Genomic DNA, 20,807 nt, shown 5'->3' with positions numbered 1-20,807 from the left:
AGTTCTTGTGTTTAGAACTCATCTTGTCTGCCCCAGCATGACTGGCAGATTTCATTTACTAGAGCTCTTTGGTTTGCAGAGATATTGTGCAAACCTTTTGGGGTGGTTTCCTTTAGAAACCAGAAGTTGATCTACAGTAACCCAGGAGTTGGCTCCTGGTTCATGACTTTGAACAAATCTGGCATGACTTCTAGGTTTTTCTACAAACCCCTAAGGTGGGGTAACATTTGGGTTGCATCAGGACACTTTCACTAAGGTCGTCTTTTACCAGCGCTCACAGAATCTACACAAGGTGCCACAATAGGTGGTACTTCTGTTAGAGACTGGGGTAAGGGATTTTGTACCACTCCCAGCCTGTGCTTATCCAGAAGGGTGCAACATCCCTGGTGGAATCTGCCCCTGCTTCAGACTCCTGTATGGTAGATAGCCTCTTGTACAAAAGGTTCTTCTGTTAGGGAACCTTACATCTTTCATGTTGAAGAAACAGATAATACTGGGTATAATACACCTTCCCCCTCCCTGCCAAAGTTCTTTTCCCCCTATATGAAATCAGGCTGAAGGTTTATCTTTTTAGTGTGTTTGTGCTAATATACATGTGGAACAACCAAGATGCTTTTTAATTGTTTTCCTTTGTATCTGCTGGAATCCATAAATGGTGTGTTCCATATAGATTTTTGCTTAGTACCTTTACAGTATGTGGAACACCCTGTTCCCATCCAATATCCATTTCATTTATTTCATGAGCTCAATTTGTTGGATGCAATGTAGACTGATACGTGTTTGTAAATAAAGACACATGAATAAATATTTACTTTTTACTAAACATTTATGAATAATGCTCCTTGCAAATTATGAGGAAGATAATTGAACAAGTTTCCTATAACAGTTTGTTCACACACATTTTTTTGTATTTGTTTCATCAAAGAAAATGGTGAACAGAATCTAAACAAAACACAGATCACCACAAACAGTATGTCTCACAGATATAGTAGCCTGAATAGCAAGATGAGATTAGCAATGGATCCATAAGTTATAGTGAGAAATATCCAGAGTAGTACATTTATGACTGGAGGATGATCACCCTGAGCTATAGACAAATCAAGTACTGTGCAGTTCATATATAATCTAAACTGCTATCCTGTCTGCTATGGAGGAGCACAGACCTTTGCGGCATGGTGTCATTTGCTCTCCAGCCTTCACCCCAAAGGTGCCCTTTTTTTTTGAGGTCTTTCTGTACTGTATATTTTGTGTGTATTAAATATAGTGTCAAAAGGCATAAGCACAGGAGACTTTGCTACCAAAATTGTATGTGTGTATATATAAACTATAATAAAACATGGCTAGATATTCACCTCTGTCTGAGGTAAAATTTGTGCAAGTAAGGAGAAAAGTGGCACAAAGGTGTCCGAGTTATCTTTTGTAGTCCACTTGTGGCTTCTTAATATGCAAATATAGTATCTAAATACCTACTCTAGGCAGAAATAATTTTGGATCCTTTGATTGAAAAGCAAAACCAAAAACAATGCAAAATTTTTGATATCAGATGCTGAAGTTCCTCCAGCCTCTGGAGAGTGGTGTGAAAGATAGTCAGGATCCCTCAGCCACCTTTGGACACAGTCCATGGGCTTAACAGTCCATCTCCCACCTTCAGGATAAAAGCTTTCTGCTGGTAGCTAATGCAATTCGTCCTTTCGCTCAAGCTGTGTGTGTTGCAGTGCTGAAGTTCAGGCTTCAGACCTGCCTGATCATGCCTGGTGTGAATGGATTTTCATAGTGACACCTAGCAGAATTTGTTTTTAATCTTTTTTCTCCTATAAATAGGGGAAAAAAACCCTCTAATAAATTACATAAAAATATTAATTAAAATAATATTTAAGTGGTAAAAACAATCATTCAAAAGTTAAGAAAAGCCAAATGAATAGTGTCTTGTGCAATCTTAATGTTGCCCCTTGTGCATGATGAGGGTCTTAAACTGCACCATCAGCCACTGCTTTGCCATGGAGTCTCTACCTTATTTAGTGCACAAACTAGATGCACAAGGTAGAATTGCACATGGGCTCTTGTAAATCTGGCCTCTCTTAATGCTGGCTATTAGCCAAAATAGTTCTCCGTTAACAATTAGGTTTTTTGGATGCAAAAGCACTGTGTGGCTCAAAATTAACCCCTGGAATCATACCCACAATCAGTTGGGTTATCCAGATAGTCTAAGCCATGAATAGGCTGTAGCATGAGGTTGTGGGGAAATTGCTGTGGGATACTCGTTCCTGAGACAGATGAAACATTCAGAACATTGTTAATCTGTATTCACCACCTTGACAGCTTTTTGAAGCTAATGACAAGGTCTGCTGCCCTGAGCCTGGTAGAGCGGTTTCTTCAGTTTTCATGGTGATTTTTTTTAGGACAATGGTTAGGAGTTGACTTTTTTCCAGGTGAGACCTCCGTGAACTAGCTGCTGTACAGTAATGAAGGAAATTGCAATCCGTTGCAATCTCTTTATGCATCTTTCCACTGGTGATGCCATGTAACGGGGAAAGCTGTAGACTTGCGTAGGTCAACATTTACAAGCTATGGCCCCTAACTTTTTTTCTTGCATGAAATACCAAATATACAAGTGGAATATTTTTTGGGACAGCCATCTGCTCTATGGCAACTGGTGCTCTCTGAAAGAGAGACAGCAAACGTATAAGAGTGGCACACAAGGTTTGCTCGGAGCCAGTTTCACAGTGAAAGCACTGAATCTGACCCAATAATAGAGAGGCAGATCCTGCCCTTAGGGACCTACAATAGCGACATGAAAAAATGTGTATTCACGTGGGCTTCATTTGCAGTATCACCCCATTTTGTACAGTGGTCAAGACAGCTCAGTGAACATGGAGAACAAGAATTGAATTCTTGCTGTACAAATAAATTACTTCCATACTTTGGACAATGCTTTTGGCATATATCAACTCTAAGATCCATTCTCCAGCATCTTATCATGTTTTTATTTTTAAATGTACATCTGTGGACAGCTGTAACTAGTTTTAAGTACATTTTGTTGTATTCCAAAGACAACTACCTTTAGGGTAGTGGTGTTATTGCTAAGGAGGATTCTCAAGCAAGCTAATAGTACATGTATTTATTAACTTGCCTGCCAAAAATACTGAATTTATTACACAGCAGTACCTCTGCAAGTGACAAAAAGCTGATTTTTATGCCTTATACATCATTGATTTTAACTCTTTTGTGCTTACATCAACCAAAAATGGATGTAATACCAATCGTAATCAGAGTACTGAATCACACTGAAGCTGTATATTTTATACCATGGTAGCATCTCTTATGATACAACTTACCTGATAGAGAATGATTTTTCCAAGTAGAATAGTAACAGAGAGGTAGCTGTGTTAGTCTGTACTGCAACAAAACAAAGCAACAGAAATGTAGCACTTTAAAGACCTAGAAAATGATTTATTTGGTGATGAGCTTTCGTGGGACAGACCCATGATGATCTGATGAAGTGGGTCTGTCCCACGAAAGCTCATCACCAAATAAATCATTTTCTAGGTCTTTAAAGTGCTACATTTCTGTTGCTTTGTTTTTTTTTCCCAAGTAGATTTAAATATAGGGTTTGTTGATATGAAAGTGACACAAGGAGAAGATTGTATAAAGACAAAGGGAAGGCAAGGCTTAGTTTTCCATAATCAGCTGAAACAGGCTGTGAGGCTGACAGACTAGCTCAAGCAGGAGCCATAAGCCAATTCACTTGTCTGTGATTATCAAAGAAGTGTTAACTGTATTAGTAAGTATTCAAATGAATTCACTCTACTGTTAGTAGACATCAGAAGAGATGCTCATGTTATTTTTTGTAGGTAGTCCGTCGTGTCTGATGATGACGTATCGTATTGTTTATTGTGTGATGTATCTGATGAAGCGGGTCTTTGCCCATGAAAGCTTATGCTCCAAAATATCTGTTAGTCTATAACGTGCCACAGGGCTTATTGTTTTTGAAGATACAGACAAATTTGGTTACCCCTCTGGTACTCCTATTATTGTATTTACTTATCTGTAATCAGTTGTCTGCCATTACATTGCATTTGCATTGCCTATAGGATTCCTTTCGATAACCCTAAATTAAAATATGTGCTCATGTGAGAATGTATTCAGATGTTCAGTTATTAAAAAGAAGAGAAATACCCTATTAATTACTATTACAAATATTTGCATTTGTCCTTAACCCTGTAACTAAATTACTCAAAGGAACCTTGTGAAATGCTAATGAGAGATTTAAGGTCTGTAACACCAAACACTGATTTCAAAGCAAGTGGCCATTGGATATTTAAAAAGACCTACCAGATTGTTGTTTTGAAGAAGAAGCTGTAAGTGCTGATTCTTCCTTTATCTTTGGGCTAATTTATTTTACCCTAACAAGGTAAAATAAGTAAACCACAAAGATTCCCAGAATTATTCTGGGTAGCCATGAAATGACTTTTGGGGAAACTGGCAGATGAGCACATCACTATCATTTTGAATTTACCCACTTTGACTTGCCTTGTTTATTTTACCTGCTTTAACATGGTCTCGCTTCCCAGCTCTGGGTGCCGCCTAGTGGGGCTCAGAGGGAGCACTGGCAGCTTGCACGTTTTCCAGGCACACTCCTTCTATCCAGCTCCCAACCTAGCAAAAATCTGGGGGAGGTGCATGAGCTGCATGTGCCTGCTCCACCCTGCACGTTACGAGGGTGATCATATCTTCCTGTCCCAAATACGGAACAGGGAGATATGCGGGGAAGGAGTGGCTCCTACCAGCTCCACCAGCCCCCCTGGGAGCCAGGAAGGAGTTGGCATCGGCCAGCCCTCCATGGGAGCCCAGGGAAGTGACAGTGGCCAGCCTGCCCTGGGGAAGCAGCAGGGCCACAGTAGCCACCCACGCTCCTTCACTTCCCTGAGGCTTGGGGAAGTGACTCCACAGCTGCTGTCAGAAAAGATCAGCAGGGTTGGGCTCAAATATGAGACAATTAGTCCCTCTTAAAAAATAAGTAGGCATGCCTTTTTGGAGTCCCAGATATGGGACCATCCTGCCTAATATGGGACGGATGGTCACCTCACACATTACGTGTGCTTGCTTTCCCGATGTGGTTCCCAAGTCAGTTAACTCTCCCAGGCTTTACCTGGCTGGAGCTCAGCCTTAAGGCTCAAACTACACTGGTGTCATGGTCTCCAGCCTTCCCAGCAGGGGCAGCTCCTCTGATCTTAAGGCCTTGACTGCTGTGTTTGCAGTATTCTTCACGTGCTGCTGTCCCTGCCACAGCTGCCTGAGGTTCCTCCACTCCCACCCCTTCTTCCTGTGCTTTAGGGCAAAGCAGACTCAGACCTCCAAACATGGGACCCATAATTCAAAATTAGTCTTTTCTCTCCCAGAAGTCTTAAAGAATTGAAATATTGCTTTTTTTTTTTTTTAAATAAGGCCCCGTTTTTCCCTGATGCTCTTAGTATGTGTTGCCACACAATCTTTGCGATTTCAAGGCCTCTAAGTTTTGATATAAATACCCACTTTCGATGGTACTTCCCTCCCCCACAGCATACTTCCTGCTGCTCTTCATCAGGCTCCATCAGAGCAGTTAATGTAGCACAGATGGCTCCCACACATCATCAGGGTTGGCTGGCCTCAGGCCTCCGGCATTTAAGTGGCACAGTAGCCAGTTCTCTCAACCCACCCCACCAGGATGTGATTGTAATTTCCTATTTTAAGTGTAAGTTCATTAACAGCTGTAGGCTGGCCTGACTGATCCCAGCTTCAATATTCAGCTACCAAAGGTTGCTTTGTGTCCAGTGCTGTCTGTCCTTCATGAGGGCTGTATTTTTGTAGGCTGATGCATAGAAGCTGAACTGTAGCTGGTCAGTACGTGAGTTTGCAGGTGTAGCTCATAAAATAACTGATCTTATATGTTATACCTATTGATTCTGTTGTTGACTTTATCAAAACACCTAGAAGTCCTACTCAGACCCACTGAAAATGTCTTCACTGCAGTTAAAGGTTCTTGTGAGTTACCCTGAATCCCCTTCCCATCCATACACAAACCCATCTCAGCCAAATGTAGTGGCATTTTCAGTCCTTTTAAGGTGACCCAGCCAATCTGTAAAATAAACCCTGGTTGCCACTTTCACCGAGGGTGATAATCGCTCTTGTTGCAGTGAGGATACAGGCTAATAAGCTTGAGAGCCGACAGTCTTGCAATACCTTCACATGATTCCACCCCACTGCTTGGGAAGACAGATTAGTTCTTCCTTAGTTGGCTAGGAAGGAATTCTAGAATAGCTTCATGTAGTGTGACCCAAAGAACTTGGGGAGATTTTCCCAGAAATTTTAGCCACATGTATAGGTGGGTGCAGCACGGCTGATGATTCAGGAACTCAGTTATGGTTTTTGCAGTGACTCATACCCAGACTTGGCTAACCTGACTGTTCAGACCCAGTGTCAATCACTTGGAAGTGAAGACACACCCTAAGAGACACTAAAGAGAAATTTACCTATTTGTAGATTTCTGAATTTACATTTTGTTTCTGGTTCTACTCCTATTGACTTCAGCAGGACCACCATTTTGCCTGCTTTGGTGTGTGCGCATGTGTGTGCGTGCACGTTTTCCTCCAAATTAAAGAGGCTATTCCCAAATGTTTAGTGCCATTTGTCTCCCACATGGAGGAAATTAAAGTAAGCTTGTATTTGAATTCAATATTTTTCCAGTTTATCTTCTATTCAGATACAGGCATTGATGTCACTGGTGGAGAACAGGCCTCTAGGTTCACCAACTAAAGCAGTTTGTACCCTAGTACATAAGGGGTAATGTGGAATTGGCCTGCCTCGTTTGTTGCCAAGAAAATGTCTGCTGGTTCTAATAGCTATGACTAATATCTGTGTTGTAAAATGGGGATCCCTTCAACATGGGGATCCCTTCAACAACTCATGTGGGAGAAATTCCACTGATAAATATTCTAACAGGAGGGTTGATGCACAGTTCAGACAAAACATCTGTGTGGTTTTTAATTAACAGAATCATTTTACCATGTATTCAATCTGATGAATATCCTCTGCTGAGTAGAGTGAGAGAGATTTTTTTGTATAGCAGAAAATATTCCTTAGTTAATAGGAGAGGGAACTCTGGCATGCTGATAGGCACTAATACTAAGCTGTCTTCTATACTGTGAACAATGATTGCCATTGTCATTAATTGTAGGCATGAATGCAGTGTAATTTCCTTTGGTGGAGAGGCCAGGGCATTGAATCCATGCATTTGGTGGATATGTGTTGTGTTTTTATGTATGGAGTGGGGAAAATAAACAGGCACCCCAGACTTCTAAGCCTCAGCAGTTAGGCAACTACAGTAAACTCTTTCATATCTGGCATTCTATCATCCAGAACCCTGAAATAATTGGCATTTTTAACCCTAAGTAAATTTTAGTTACGTTTTCCATAAGTACAGTCTCGTGAAAGTAAATACAAATAAATACAGCAAATGCAGTAAAATACTGTCAGTAAATAAAGTACTTTGCATACAATTTTGTTTAATATCTAATCTTGTTTTTCGTTAGGGTTATACATTGCTAAGTATACCTCTCTAACATCCAGAATATTTGAATATCCAGCAGCCTTCTGGTCCCAGAGCTGCCAAATATGAAAGAGTTTACTGTATATGAGACAGCCAGAGACCTAACTATAACATCTGAAACTAGCAACATCCATACATGCTAGGCCTAAATGTGATAGGAGCAAATGGAAACTACAGTCTTCTAGACGCACAAAATACCAGGGTTACGTATCTATTTTTTTGTTCAGAAAGCAAACCAGCTACAGTAGAGTCTCACGATTTGTGAACTTAAGGTTCGCAAATTCAATTATTCACAGGTGGCCCCTTCCCCGGGGCCCCAAGCAGGGAGCGCTGGCAGCTGCCGCTTCCCCCAGGGCTCTGGGCACCCCCGTATTTGCGAAAAATCAACACTTGCAAGGGTTCTAAACATAGAACCCTTGTGAATGTTGAGACCCTACTGTTTTTTAAAATCTGGGCTGCTTGTGTGTATCTCTTCCCTTCCCCCCACCCCCGCCAATCTTGTGGAGCTGCAGTACAGCAAGTACCATCACCAAAAAAGCACCGTACCTCACAATATCTTACTTTTAGAATAACTTGAAGGTTATGGGGGAGCTGGTCACTCACTTGGGGAGATGGGGTATGTGTGAGTACCATTGACTTAAGTGGAACTTTCATGTGGGTAAAGGTATGAGAATGGGCTCATTATCCATAACCAAGGAACCTTTTAAGATTTTAGCTTTTTAATAATTTGAATAATTTGGCTGTGAATTCTTCTTTCTTCCTGAGATATGGCCTTTAAGCAGGGGTAGGAGTTCTGATATTCATTAATGCCTGCCTATAACTTTTGGCTCTCTAGAATTCTACATTTATTTTAAACTCCCTCTGCTTCACAACAGTTTGGGTGTCTGTCTGCCTTAACCAGTACTCCTTTGTAAAATAGGAGGAAATATTACCTGCAAAAGTATTGTGAAGATTTAATCATAAATGTTTGCAGTGAGCTTTTAGAATCTCTTAAAAAAGGCATTGCAAAAGCACAAAATAAAAACTGATCTGCTTGCAACTGTAGATTATAAATTGCAGATTTGCTTGGTTTGGAGTTTTCATTACAAGCTATGAATCTTACTTGGCTAGGATTTGTTAGACATTTCATGAATCTATCAGTCGAGACTAAGCCCAAATTTCATTTTTGCACCAAAGCCATGAGCCCAGAGAAAAACGCATATGAATTGAAATGGGGAGTAAAAGGGTCCCACAAAGTTCCGAGACTCAAAATCTCTGAACCCTTCACTGTTATAGTTAAAAGTACAAATGGTCTCTTGAAACCTGACCCCATGGAAGCCATTAATAACAGAGGGAGCCAAGCTAGTCTACACACTAGCAAAACAAAAAGCAGTCAAATAGCACTTTAAAGACTAACAAAATAATTTATTAGGTGAGCTTTCGTGGGACAGACCCACTTCTTCAGACCATAGCCATACCAAAACAGTCTATTCTGGTATGGCTATGGTCTGAAGAAGTGGGTCTGTCCCACGAAAGCTCACCTAATAAATTATTTTGCTAGTCTTTAAAGTGCTACTTGACTGCTTTTTGTTTTGATTAGTAACTCTGTTGTAGAGCTGTGATGTGTGCTCTGGAATATGGGCTCTAAAGGCCTCTCATTTGCATTGTTGATTGCATTTGAGTGTCTGTTTTAGCAATCAGCATTAATTTAGCCTTCCACTACAGGGATTCCATTTTCTTGCCTGGTAAAAGTAAATAGACTAACTTGCACAGCTGAATCTCCAGCAAAGGTGGGAGGGACCCTATTTTAACTTTATTGGATTTGTAGCTCCAGGTGAGTTAACTCCACTTATATCCTGCAAACACAACGGACTCTGCTCTTGACATCTCTACTGGAATACGTTTCTTTGTGTTGCGTCTTTATTTTAATGCCTGCTTGAGGTCTGTGCTGTGTGTCTTGGTTGAAGAGGCTGCTGATTTGCACAGTGTTTTGATGAATTTGCAAGATGTGTTGATATTCTGGTTTCCAACCAGTAGTATAACATTATGCTGTGAGAATGCAAAGTAGCATTATTTTACTAGTTTGCATTCCAGCTCCAGAAAAGAATGAAGCACTGTTGTTGTATATTGACTAGGCTGCTGGATGAGGGATAGCAGTGACAAGATGTGATAGCCTAAATTGCTGAATTGATAATAGACAACCTCTCTTGTTTTGTAAAGGCTTGAAAAGCTACTATATTTACACCATCAAGCATACAGCTGCAAAATATTTGGCTGCTTTTATATGGCTGAAAAATCTTTTAGCCATTTTTTCCTCTGAAAATATTTTCCCTAACATCCAAAGTATATTTTTCATTGTTACAGTTCAGTATAGCATGAAGTTAAAAATTGTGTGGGGGGGAAAAAATCTGGCAAAATGCAGAGAAGCTTTCGAAGAAATGGTATTTGTGTTAGCTCAGTATTTGAGTGTGTCCATATGTATGTCATATGATTATAACTTGGTTCATTAGATTGGTTTTTGTACTCCCATATCCCTAATTGCTTTCCAGGAATGACTTGGATGGTTGTGATGACCATGTACGAAGACAGGATTTGCTCAGCAATATCTTGTACAAATCTTGGGCTATTCCTAAGAGAGGGAATATTAGCCAATTTAGCAAACTTGTCAGCCTGTTCTAATTGTTACCTTCTTTTCATTAGAGACCACCCCAGGCTTACCCTGATAGGTCATTTATTAAATGTCACTACTGGATTAAAGAAAAAGGGGAAGTAGCTTTCAAACATGCACCACATTCACACTTTCCTCACTCTCACACAGAAAGCAATTTCTTTTACAAAGTAACAGACAGGATTTCTTAGAGACTTGTGGTATCTATAAACAATTTCTTATTAACTTGTAATATTTAATACAGACCTAGCAGCTTTTACAAAACAAAGCTCAAGAAACAAAATATAACTATATAGAACAAACTGCAGTTACAGGACTTAAAACCAGCAATGACTGAAAGTTACAGAACTTACATCTGCATTGTACTGGACTGAGTGGCGCCTTTATATCCTGTTTGATATCTTGGGCTGTGGGGGTCATCAGTTCCATGTTTCATCCAAAGGATGCACTTCTAATTCTAATCCTGCAGTATCCCCGAGTTACTGTGCTACGTTGTCAGCATGGGGGATGGTCTTAAATTCTGGTGAGGAGCGTAAGCCATTAGGCCCGGTATTCAAATATGGGCTGCCTAAAACTAAACTGTGTTTGCCCTCTTAAAAAGCCCTTTTTATTTAAATGCCTACAGATGGATTGAGGTGAGTAACTTCAGTGTCCTAAGTGGGAAGACTTTGTCCTGATTCTTACAGCCTGTGCATGAGAGGTCTATTAATATTGCTTTCTGTGTTATTTCACACGAGGGAGTTCCAAGGCAGGATAGTTCCCTGTCAGCCATAGTGGGGTTGGGGTGGGAGAGCAGGGCATATATGGCCCGGAGGCCTCAAATGTTGACTTTTTTCCACTAAGTCACTTCCATTTATTATATACCTTTCAATTATAAGAGACAACAAAAGAAGCTCTCTTTCTCTGTGTGCGCACGCGCGCACGCGCGCATGCAAAAATTGATGGTCACAGACAAGTTTTCATCTGCATGACTGGCATAGCTTCTGTGATTAGTGACTCGATGTTATGAAATGCTGTTTACAGTCTTTGCATAGTTTAGAGATTTTGAAAGTAGCAATTCTGTTACTGTAAAGTGATTTTCCTGTCATGAGGGTGTTGACCGTATAAATTAGATGGTTTACCACCGCATAGGAAATTTTTGTGTTCTTGTTTTTTCTTGCATGTCTTTATATACAATAACCATATCAGACTCAGCTGTAAGCTACCTCTTGGTCCAATTTTAGATTCACCAAAAAAAGGCTTTTTTGTGATGATAATCTTTTGATTTTAGTTGTTTAATAAACCTTGTATCTAATCTGGCAGTCACCCATTGTTCATATTCATAATAACACACCAGTTATTGGAGGAATTTAATAATGGGAACATGTTAGCCGATGGAATTTCAAGACTTTGAAATAAGGCTTTTAAGGGCCACAGTAAATAACACCCCCAAACTGTTATATAATATTCATTACAAAGTATATACAATTAAAGTTTTGTGTTATCAGAAGCCTTTAGTGAATTAATTTATTGTGTTACTGTGTTTTAAAAGGACCTCCTTAAAAAATGAAGCAAAGATCTGAAAGTGGTACAAATCCTGGAAGGCAAAAGCGACACGACTGATGCAGCAGTTAAGACTTTAAAGCCAATAACATCATTTTTTCATAGAAAAGACACCTCAGCCATTAGATGGTGACCACAATGGCAGTGACACTTGCAGTTCTGATGGTGAAAACTTTGTACCCACAAATGACATTTCAGTGTCACTGCCTCAAAATGAGGAGGTCATTAACCAAGACACAGAAATGCCAACATCAGCGATAGATGCAGAGTCTGCACTCAATTTAGAGACTTTGCAGGCAGAAAATTAGGAACTTGGAGATACTGTGTAGCAAGAACAAGAACTTTTGACTAGCACAGGACACACTGTAACAACAATGGCATCAGAACCTGATATTGAACTTCTTGGTATGAACAATGTTGCTCAAATGCAGTCATTTCTCAAAGTTAGTTGTTCTCAGATTCCAAGTAATATGCGGAAAATCATGCTTTTCCTACTCATCTGCTGATAAAAACCCTCCCAAATGGAGATGAGATTGGCTCTGCTGGAGCAAGGAAAAGCAGGCTCTGTATTGTGTACCTTGTTTGTTTGATTTTTAACAGTATTACTTCAAATGTATCAGTACTCTCTGATCCATCCAGCTGGAGCATCAGTAGAGGTGGGAGAAAGTTGAAAGACTGAATAGCTGCACATGAAACTTTAGTATCGCATAAAAATAACTGTTAGGTGGAAATCAGCTAGTAGAGCAGCACTAGCTGACAGTTCCATTGACAATCTACTCCTGCGTGAAATAAGCACGGAAACAGGTAACTGGAAAAAAAAATGTTGAGAGCCTATTGCATGTCATTGGTTTTCTTTCTGAACAGGGATTGGGTTTATTTGGTTCCAGTCAACATACTGATGACCCTACAAGTGGAAATTTTATTGTTATATTTGAATTTCTTAGCAAGTATGACCTACTTTTATCAGGCCATGTTAAGTATTCCCATGACTCACAAGACAGAGAACACGTGCAAGTCCATTATCTGTACCAGAATATAAAGTGCATTGATTGAGCTGGGTGGGACATTTGTGCAAACAATTCTTGAAGAAAGATGAGATCTGAAGTACTTTTCAGTTGTTATTGTTGCATCTCCACACCATTCTCATGAAGAATAGGTGACCTTGGTTGTTCAATGTGTTAAAATTGAAGGAAATTCAAAGGTTTCAACTGAAGAACAATTCATTTTGTTCAATAATTTCACACAAAAACAGGAAAAGGAATCTCCGCTTGTGTGTTAGAAATTCTGGAAAACTTCAAATTAAATTTTCAGGTCTGCACTAGTCAAGCCTATGACAATGGATCCAACGTGTCTGGAAAGTACAATGGAGTATGAGCAGTCCATCTTAAGCAAAATCCAAACTACATTTTCTCAGGTTTTGGCAACCACACACGAAATCTTGTTGGTTTTGATCATGCTGAATTATGCAAGGAAGCAATCACATACTTTGGAACAATCTAGCAATTGTACAACCTCTTCAGTAGTAGTCCTCAGAAGTGGGAAATTCTGAAGGAGCATCTACATGTTTCCTTTCATGGCATGTCAACAATGAGATGGTCAGCATGAATTTATGGTGTTAAACCAGTTGCACAGACTCTGGACTCTGTGAGAGGCTTTAAGTGAGTTTGAATCACTTACATTCACACAGGTGCTCACTGAGCTTAAGACAGTTCATAAGTATACATCCAAAATTTTGAACGCATTTTAATGTTGTACATGTGGACAATGCTGATTAAAAATGATCCACGAGGCTAATCTTGTAATTAAAGCACACAATGCTATATTGGTTGTTGAATGGTATATGATTGAATTACTCCTTAAGTAACTACCATATAACTAACATACAACTAACAATAATAATAATAATAAATAATAATAATAATATATACTGTGATTAATGGGACACAATCCTTTTAGTTCAAATTAGTAGCACAGTGTATTGACCTTTCATCTGAGTTGTCCACCAATTGCAGCCTAACATCTCAATCTGATGCAGGAAGGCACTATTGAGTCAATAACAAACAAAAAAAATTGAGTCCATCAAATCTGGTCTACATGTTGATTTGTGTCAACGTGACAAATCTCTGCCCTTTTGGATTCCTTTGGGAGTTCAGAGAAATAAGCAATGGAGATCTGTATTCAGCAGCTGAACAGTTTTCACAAAGATGTAACAATGAAATTTCAAGAGATCTCTGTGACAATATCTTCCTGAAACGTATACATCCCACCAACTTAAAATCAAATGCAAGCCAAAAACTGTTTCAAGAAATAGAAATATTCAATCTTAGACTGTTGACAGTATTTCTTAATATCATAATTGCATTGCGTATTTTTGTCAGTCTATCTGAATAAGTGGCTTTCAGGTGAATGCACATTCAATGTGTTAAAACAAGTAACGAACTATCATCATTCTACAATGGGACGAGCGTTTGGGCTTGCAGTGTTTAACATTAATAGTGATGTTGCACATAAATTAAATTTTTCTTCAATTATAAATGAGTGTGCACACAACAAAGTCAGAAAAGCATTACTAGAATGAAGATTTTTTTGCTTGCAATAGAAAGTCGCCATTAAACTTACATTTTTAATACACATGCTATTGATATGATTTAATTATTAATAAATAAATATCTCAAGTGTTCATTTTCATCTGTTGTTTTGGTTCGAGTATGACCCTGTAAATGAGAAGGTAGATATGTCGGTGGGCTGGGCTAGGGCCTCTAAACTCAAAATGCCTTGGGCCTATATCCTTCTCTGAGAGGGCCTGGTTCCCTGTAAGATAAACAGGTAGCTCTGTTATTAATTATTGTGTAAAGTACTTAATTCCCTGAGGTTTCAGCTCAAAATTGGGGGGGAAACAGGTTCAGGTTAGTCTCATTAAAAAAAAGAGGTTGTATGTATGGTTTAGTTTAAAATTGAAGCATTGTTTATATAGTGATCACTTGAGAGAGTTTAATGTAAATGCTTATATTTTTGGTTCTTCTTCCACAGATCAATCAGAATGTGGAGACCCAGAGAGCCCGCTTGCGAGATGACATCAAGGAATATAAATTCAGAGAAACTCGTTTGCTGCAAGACTACACTGAGCTTGAAGAAGAAAACATCAGCCTTCAGAAACAAGTGTCTGTCCTGAAGCAAAACCAGGCAAGTACTGAAATAAACCTCCTGGCTCAGGGGAGGCTCTAAATTGGGGCAATCTGAGACCGTTGGAGATGGGGTGCCCCCTACTGGCCTCATTCACCTTTTTGCTGCTTAACATGGCAGACTACAGAAAGCTCCAGGACCTGGGCTAGTAGTGGCCCTCACTCCTCCTGCAGCAAAGTGCCCTAACCCGCCAGCTGGAGCAGCGCACCAGCTTACTTTCACCTCTGTTCATCTGTTCAGAGAAAAATAGTGATGTCTAGTCATTCTTTCCCGCTGAGATCCTGTCAGTTGTATTTAAAGTGTCATAGTTTGGGAGGCTTCAGAACATAACTGCCATTTTACTGAGATAAGAAGCACTTGGGGAGAAAAAATGTAGTGGTGCTTACCTTAGACAGAATATGGGAAACATGAGGTTAAAACTTATTGGGATTTGCTTTAACTTTCCTCTTCTTTGTCCATAACCACCTTTCCCCTCCCCCGCCCCCAAGAATTAAAGGGATTGCTCAACAGAAGGCGTTCATTCAACTCATGTTGAGAGATGTTCAGATACATGGACCTCCATATCTGTCAATGTGAAAGTCATCCAGAGGTGGAAAGGGTTCTGTGCACAAACTCTGTGGGTGGACTGGCTGTACAACTGGGCTCCTACCCCACCTTTGTGCCCAGAAGAGGGCTTCAAATAGGCCAGCACATAAGGGGGAGTTGAGGGTGGGCTAGGATTATGTGGATATGGTCGCCCCGACATCACACATTGAGGATACGTGGTTTGCTTGAAGCAGATGAACTTCAACTAACATAAAGCACTGTTGCTTACAAGTTTCTCCCTTAGTTTAATGTATGGGTCCAGATCTTCAGCTGAGGAACTGGCTTATTTGCACACACTGCATTTACAGCTATAATAGGTACTGAAGAAAATTACTGGAAATAGAAAAGTGTTGTCCTCCTTCCTTTTTCTTTTTTCCTTCTGGCCAGCACGATTTCACTTTGGCCCATAGGAAAGCAAGTGAAATTGCCTCTAGATACTTAATTCTTTGCACCCAAAGCCAATTAAACTCACTAATGCTGACTTTGAGCTTTAGCCAACTTTAAGTCAGGCAGTGTTGGTTGATGGCTGTCGTTTCCAGCAGTTGCTCGTTATCATTGTGTGGCCTGGATCCTTTGATAAAGTGAACACCACCCTAAATATTGTGATTTTGGGGGTATAGTTTAGAACCATAGTAAGTAAGTTTCTTTTCACAACATTAGGATTTTTTTTTGCTTTTTGCCATCCCAAAATTCAGTGGGTGGAATTATATTAGTTTTTAATTAATCCATTGGGACATCTAAAAGAACCCCCTAAAATCTTCCCAGAATCATTTGCAGAGCAGAATTGACACAGAGGGCCTATGTCTGGAGTAAGTTCTGGTTCAGTGATACCACACTGTGGGAATATTACTATTCAAAAATCTCCTTTTCCTCACTGACAAAAATAAATAAGATAATACAGTACTTTGCACTTCTGCTACTCTCTTTTTTTTTTTTTTTTTCCTTGTGAGGAATCCAAAGAGCTGTACAAACATTAATGGCTGTTAATTAAGGTTAACAACAAATAGTTTTCTCCTCATTGTGCAGATGAAAAAACTATGGAAATACAGACTTCATATTGTGTTGTCAATATAAGTTTGATTTAAAGACCTCCTACTCTTTGTTTAGTAATGAGGCATTTCTCATACATTTGTAATTTATGTGGCTTTTCATCACTGTACCACAACAGGTCATTTCAGTGGAGCTATGCAGGAGCAAATCAGGCTTGCAATTTTTAAATCATTGGTTTTAAATATGTTGAGGGTCAGTTTGCGTGTGCAAACTTACTGATCAGCCAGACCGTTGGCTTTATACACTGCTAGGGAAAACTGTTCAGTGCAGCCTCTTTGCAACAGGATGCATATCACAACTATTCTGATTAATTTGGAGTAAATCAGCCGTTCACAGTTTGCACAGAACATATTTATTGCGTAAGGTAGATTAAATGAACGATGTCTGTAGTCCTGGATCAGAAACTAGAGTCCTGAACCTAAAAAGTGTTGCCCCCTCCAGCATAATTAGCTAAATAAAATACATAACAGTCAAGTGTTCTGAAATTGCTTTGTGAGTACTTTACAGCCAGGTGTGATCATGTGTTATGATATGTTTTGTTAGGTGGAGTTTGAAGGCCTAAAACATGAAATCAAAAGGCTTGAAGAAGAAACCGAATTTCTCAACAGCCAGCTGGAAGATGCTATACGGTTGAAGGAAATATCAGAACGCCAACTCGAGGAGGCCTTGGAGACCCTGAAGACAGAGCGTGAGCAGAAGAACAACCTTCGTAAAGAGCTGTCTCATTACATGAACATCAATGACTCCATGTACACCAGCCACCTGAACATCTCTTTGGATGGACTGAAATTCAGTGAAGAAACCACAGAGCCCAATAATGATGAAATCATGAATGGCTTTGAACAGAACTGCCTCGGCAAAATTAACAATGGCAAAAATAGTACATCTACCCCCAAGAAGAATGACAGCTTTCCTCCAGCCCCAAGCCTGGTCTCAGATCTTCTGAGTGAGCTCAATATATCAGAAATCCAGAAGCTGAAACAACAGCTTGTGCAGGTAAACGTCACAATCCTAGGTAATAAGTTTCTGTTACATTAGCTTTCTGAGATTACACTGGGCTAACCCAGTCTTTTTAAAAGCTCTTTTTCTTGCAGTTCCAGCAGTCTGATGGGGCATCTTTCAAATACTAGAAGTGGAGCTTTTTCATCTATCCTAATGTAGCGCAAACTGCACCTGTAATACCTCTAGGTCTTGAGGCTGTTAATGCTCCTTTGTGGCCCTATGATTCATAGGGGCTTATGGCCAGCGTAGATTTTATATACACACAAACAAGCCAACCAGATGGGCTGAGGTAGGTATGATGAGGTTTAATAAGGACAAATGCAAAGTACTCCACTTAGGAAGGAACAGTCAGTTTTATACATACAGAATTAGAAGTGATTCTCCAGGAAGCAGTACTGCTGAAAGGGATCTAGGTGTCATAGTGAACTACAAGCTAAATATGAGTTAATAGTGTGATGCTGTTGCAAGAAAAGCAAACATGATTCTGGGGTGCATTAACAGGAGTGTTGTGAGCAAGACATGGGAAGTCATTTTTCTGCTCTAATCAGCACTCATTATGCCTCAATTGGAGTATTGTGTCCAGTTCTGAGCACCACATTTCAAGAAAGATGTGGAGAAACTGGAGAAGGTCCAGAGAAGAGCAACAAGAATGATTAAAGATCTAGAGAACATGAGCTAGGAGGGAAAATGGAAAGAACTGGGCTTGTTTAGTTTGGAAAAGAGAGACTGAGAGGGGACATGATAGCGGTTTACAAGTACCTCGAGGTTTGCAAGGAGAAGGGGGAAAAATTGTTCTCCTTGGCCTCTGAGGATAGGACAAGGAGCAATGGGCTTTAAACTGCAGCAAGAGAGGTTGAGGTTGGACATTAGAATAAACTTCTTAACTGTCAGGGTAGTTAAACATTGGAATAAATTGCCTAGTAGGGTTGTGGAATCTCTATCACTGGAGATGTTTAAGAGCAGGTTATGTAGACATTTATCAGGAATGGTTTAGATGGTGTTTAGTCCTGCTATGAGGGCAGGGGACTGGACTTGATGACCTCTCGAGGTCCCTTCCAGTTTTAGTGTTCTGATTCTATGATTCCAAAACCACATTATGCCTCTTGTTGGGTTCAGAGTGATATAAACAGGAATGGATGGTCTCTTCAGTGTACATATGGTAAACTGACTCTTTTGTGCAGTGGCAGTTTGCTTTTGTCCATTTCAAAATTGTCACCAATACCAAGAAGTGTTCCGAGGCACTTTACAGGATATTACTGGTTTGTGCTCAGCTTTGGCTGAACAGATAACATTTTCGCTAAGAGGCTCATGCTGTGGAAAGGACTAGTAAAACAGAAAAGAGAGAGAGAGAGCGTGTGCATGTGTGTGAATTCTTAATGAATGTCAGAACCACCATAGGCTGCAAATTAGTAACGCCAATAGGTTTTGAAACAGTATTTAATGTAAGTGAAATTGCCTTATCCACAAAGTATGAGGGGCCAAGTTTCTGCAGCTGTATGAACGTTTATAGACTCTTCACCATTTTTTCATCTGTTTGTACAGAATCAAACTGCACGAATAGTTGTTTCCAGATAATTCATGTCTGACTTTGTGTTTCAGATGGAAAGAGAAAAAGTTAATTTGTTATCTACACTCCAAGAATCTCAGAAACAGCTGGAGAACACCCGGGGAGCCCTTTCAGAGCAGCATGAAAAAGTCGGCAGGCTCACCGAGAACCTTAATGCAATGAAAAAACTCCAAGCCAGCAAGGAACGTCAGTCTGCTCTTGACAATGAGAAGGAGCGCGACAGCCACGAAGACGGAGATTATTACGAAGTGGACATCAATGGGCCAGAGATCCTAGAGTGCAAGTACAAAGTGGCCGTGGCAGAGATTGGTGACCTAAAAGACGAGCTTAAAGTCCTTAAGGCCAAATATGAAGAGTGTGAGTCTAAGTATGAGGAGGAGAAGAGCAGGTATGAGACTGAAAGCCAAGCTCTGACGGAAAAGATCACCTTGCTAGAAAAATCAAATCGGCAAGATAGAGAACAGGTAGGCAGGCTGGAGAAGGAGCTGAAGAAAGTGAGTGATGTTGCTGGAGAATCGCAGGGCAGTCTCAGTGTAGCCCAAGATGAACTGGTCACATTCAGTGAGGAACTGGCCAATTTGTATCACCACGTCTGCATGTGCAACAATGAAACTCCAAACAGGGTGATGCTGGATTATTACAAGGAGGGCAGAGGAGGACGCAGCAGCCCCGAGGGCAGAGGTCGAAGGTCGCCAATCCTACTCTCTAAAGGGCTGCTCTCTATAGACCTAGGAAAGGCAGAGAATGGAAGTGGTGACAGCAGTCCATCTCCAGTGTCATCCCTCCCATCTCCCGTGTCAGATCCTCGGAAGGAACCCATGAACATTTACAACTTGATTGCTATCATTCGCGATCAGATCAAACACCTACAGGCTGCTGTGGACAGAACAACTGAGTTGTCCAGGCAGCGTGTTGCCACCCAAGAACTTGGGCCGGTAGTGGACAAAGACAAGGAAGCTCTTATGGAGGAAATCCTGAAGTTGAAGTCCCTGCTAAGCACTAAGAGAGAACAGATAGCAACCCTGAGAACTGTCCTTAAGGCCAACAAACAGGTGAGCAGGTTTTGCAGAGATGATATCCCTGGTTTTACAGAGCTACTTCATCTGCGAAAGCATTAAAGCAAATTTGACTGTAATGATCCCTTTGCCACATATGTTAGATACTGCAGTCATGGGTGAAATCTTGGCTCCATTCAAGTCCATGAAAAACTCTTATTTATTAGTGAGTAATGGATTCCCCTAAAGACAAAAGTTTGATGTTGTGCAGTCCAGGGAGTCAAAACCTTGACATGCTTTTGCCTTTCATGAGTTCCAATTTCGCTGAGATGACAAGAGAAATGGAAAGTGTTCAGCGTAGTGCCTAGGGGGATTTATGAATAAACTCATATAATGGAATGCTATTGGCATCTTCTCTGAACTGGAATAGTGGCTTTTTGAAGGTTAGAAGTAAGTAGGCTCACAAACCTTTCTGGCCAAGGTTCAGTAGTGACTGCCTAAAACATATTAGGCTATATATAGTGTAATGGATCAATAATCCTTGCATTCACTGAAAATATTAGGTAAATATTGTTTTTTCTATTGAAAGAATCATTTTTGCTGGCCTTTTAAAGGGATTGTTAAAAAGGTATGTCCTTTCTGAGGTTTTGC

The 20,807-nt window shown here is 40.2% G+C and overlaps 1 protein-coding gene across 2 annotated transcripts in view; it reads left to right on the top strand.

Moving 5' to 3' along the window:
• Positions 1-20,807, top strand: part of BICD2 (BICD cargo adaptor 2) — a 144,170-nt gene that overhangs the window by 102,395 nt on the left and 20,968 nt on the right. For both annotated transcript variants that reach the window (XM_075005003.1, XM_075005002.1), the window contains exons 3-5: positions 14,805-14,957; positions 17,136-17,588; positions 19,194-20,213. In XM_075005003.1, the coding sequence (XP_074861104.1) occupies positions 14,805-14,957; positions 17,136-17,588; positions 19,194-20,213 (1,626 nt within the window). The remainder of the gene's footprint in view (positions 1-14,804; positions 14,958-17,135; positions 17,589-19,193; positions 20,214-20,807) is intronic.

The sequence above is a fragment of the Carettochelys insculpta genome, chromosome 11 (assembly GCF_033958435.1).
Source record: "Carettochelys insculpta isolate YL-2023 chromosome 11, ASM3395843v1, whole genome shotgun sequence".
Classification (NCBI taxonomy): domain Eukaryota; kingdom Metazoa; phylum Chordata; order Testudines; family Carettochelyidae; genus Carettochelys; species Carettochelys insculpta.
This window is presented reverse-complemented; position numbering and strand designations above follow the sequence as displayed.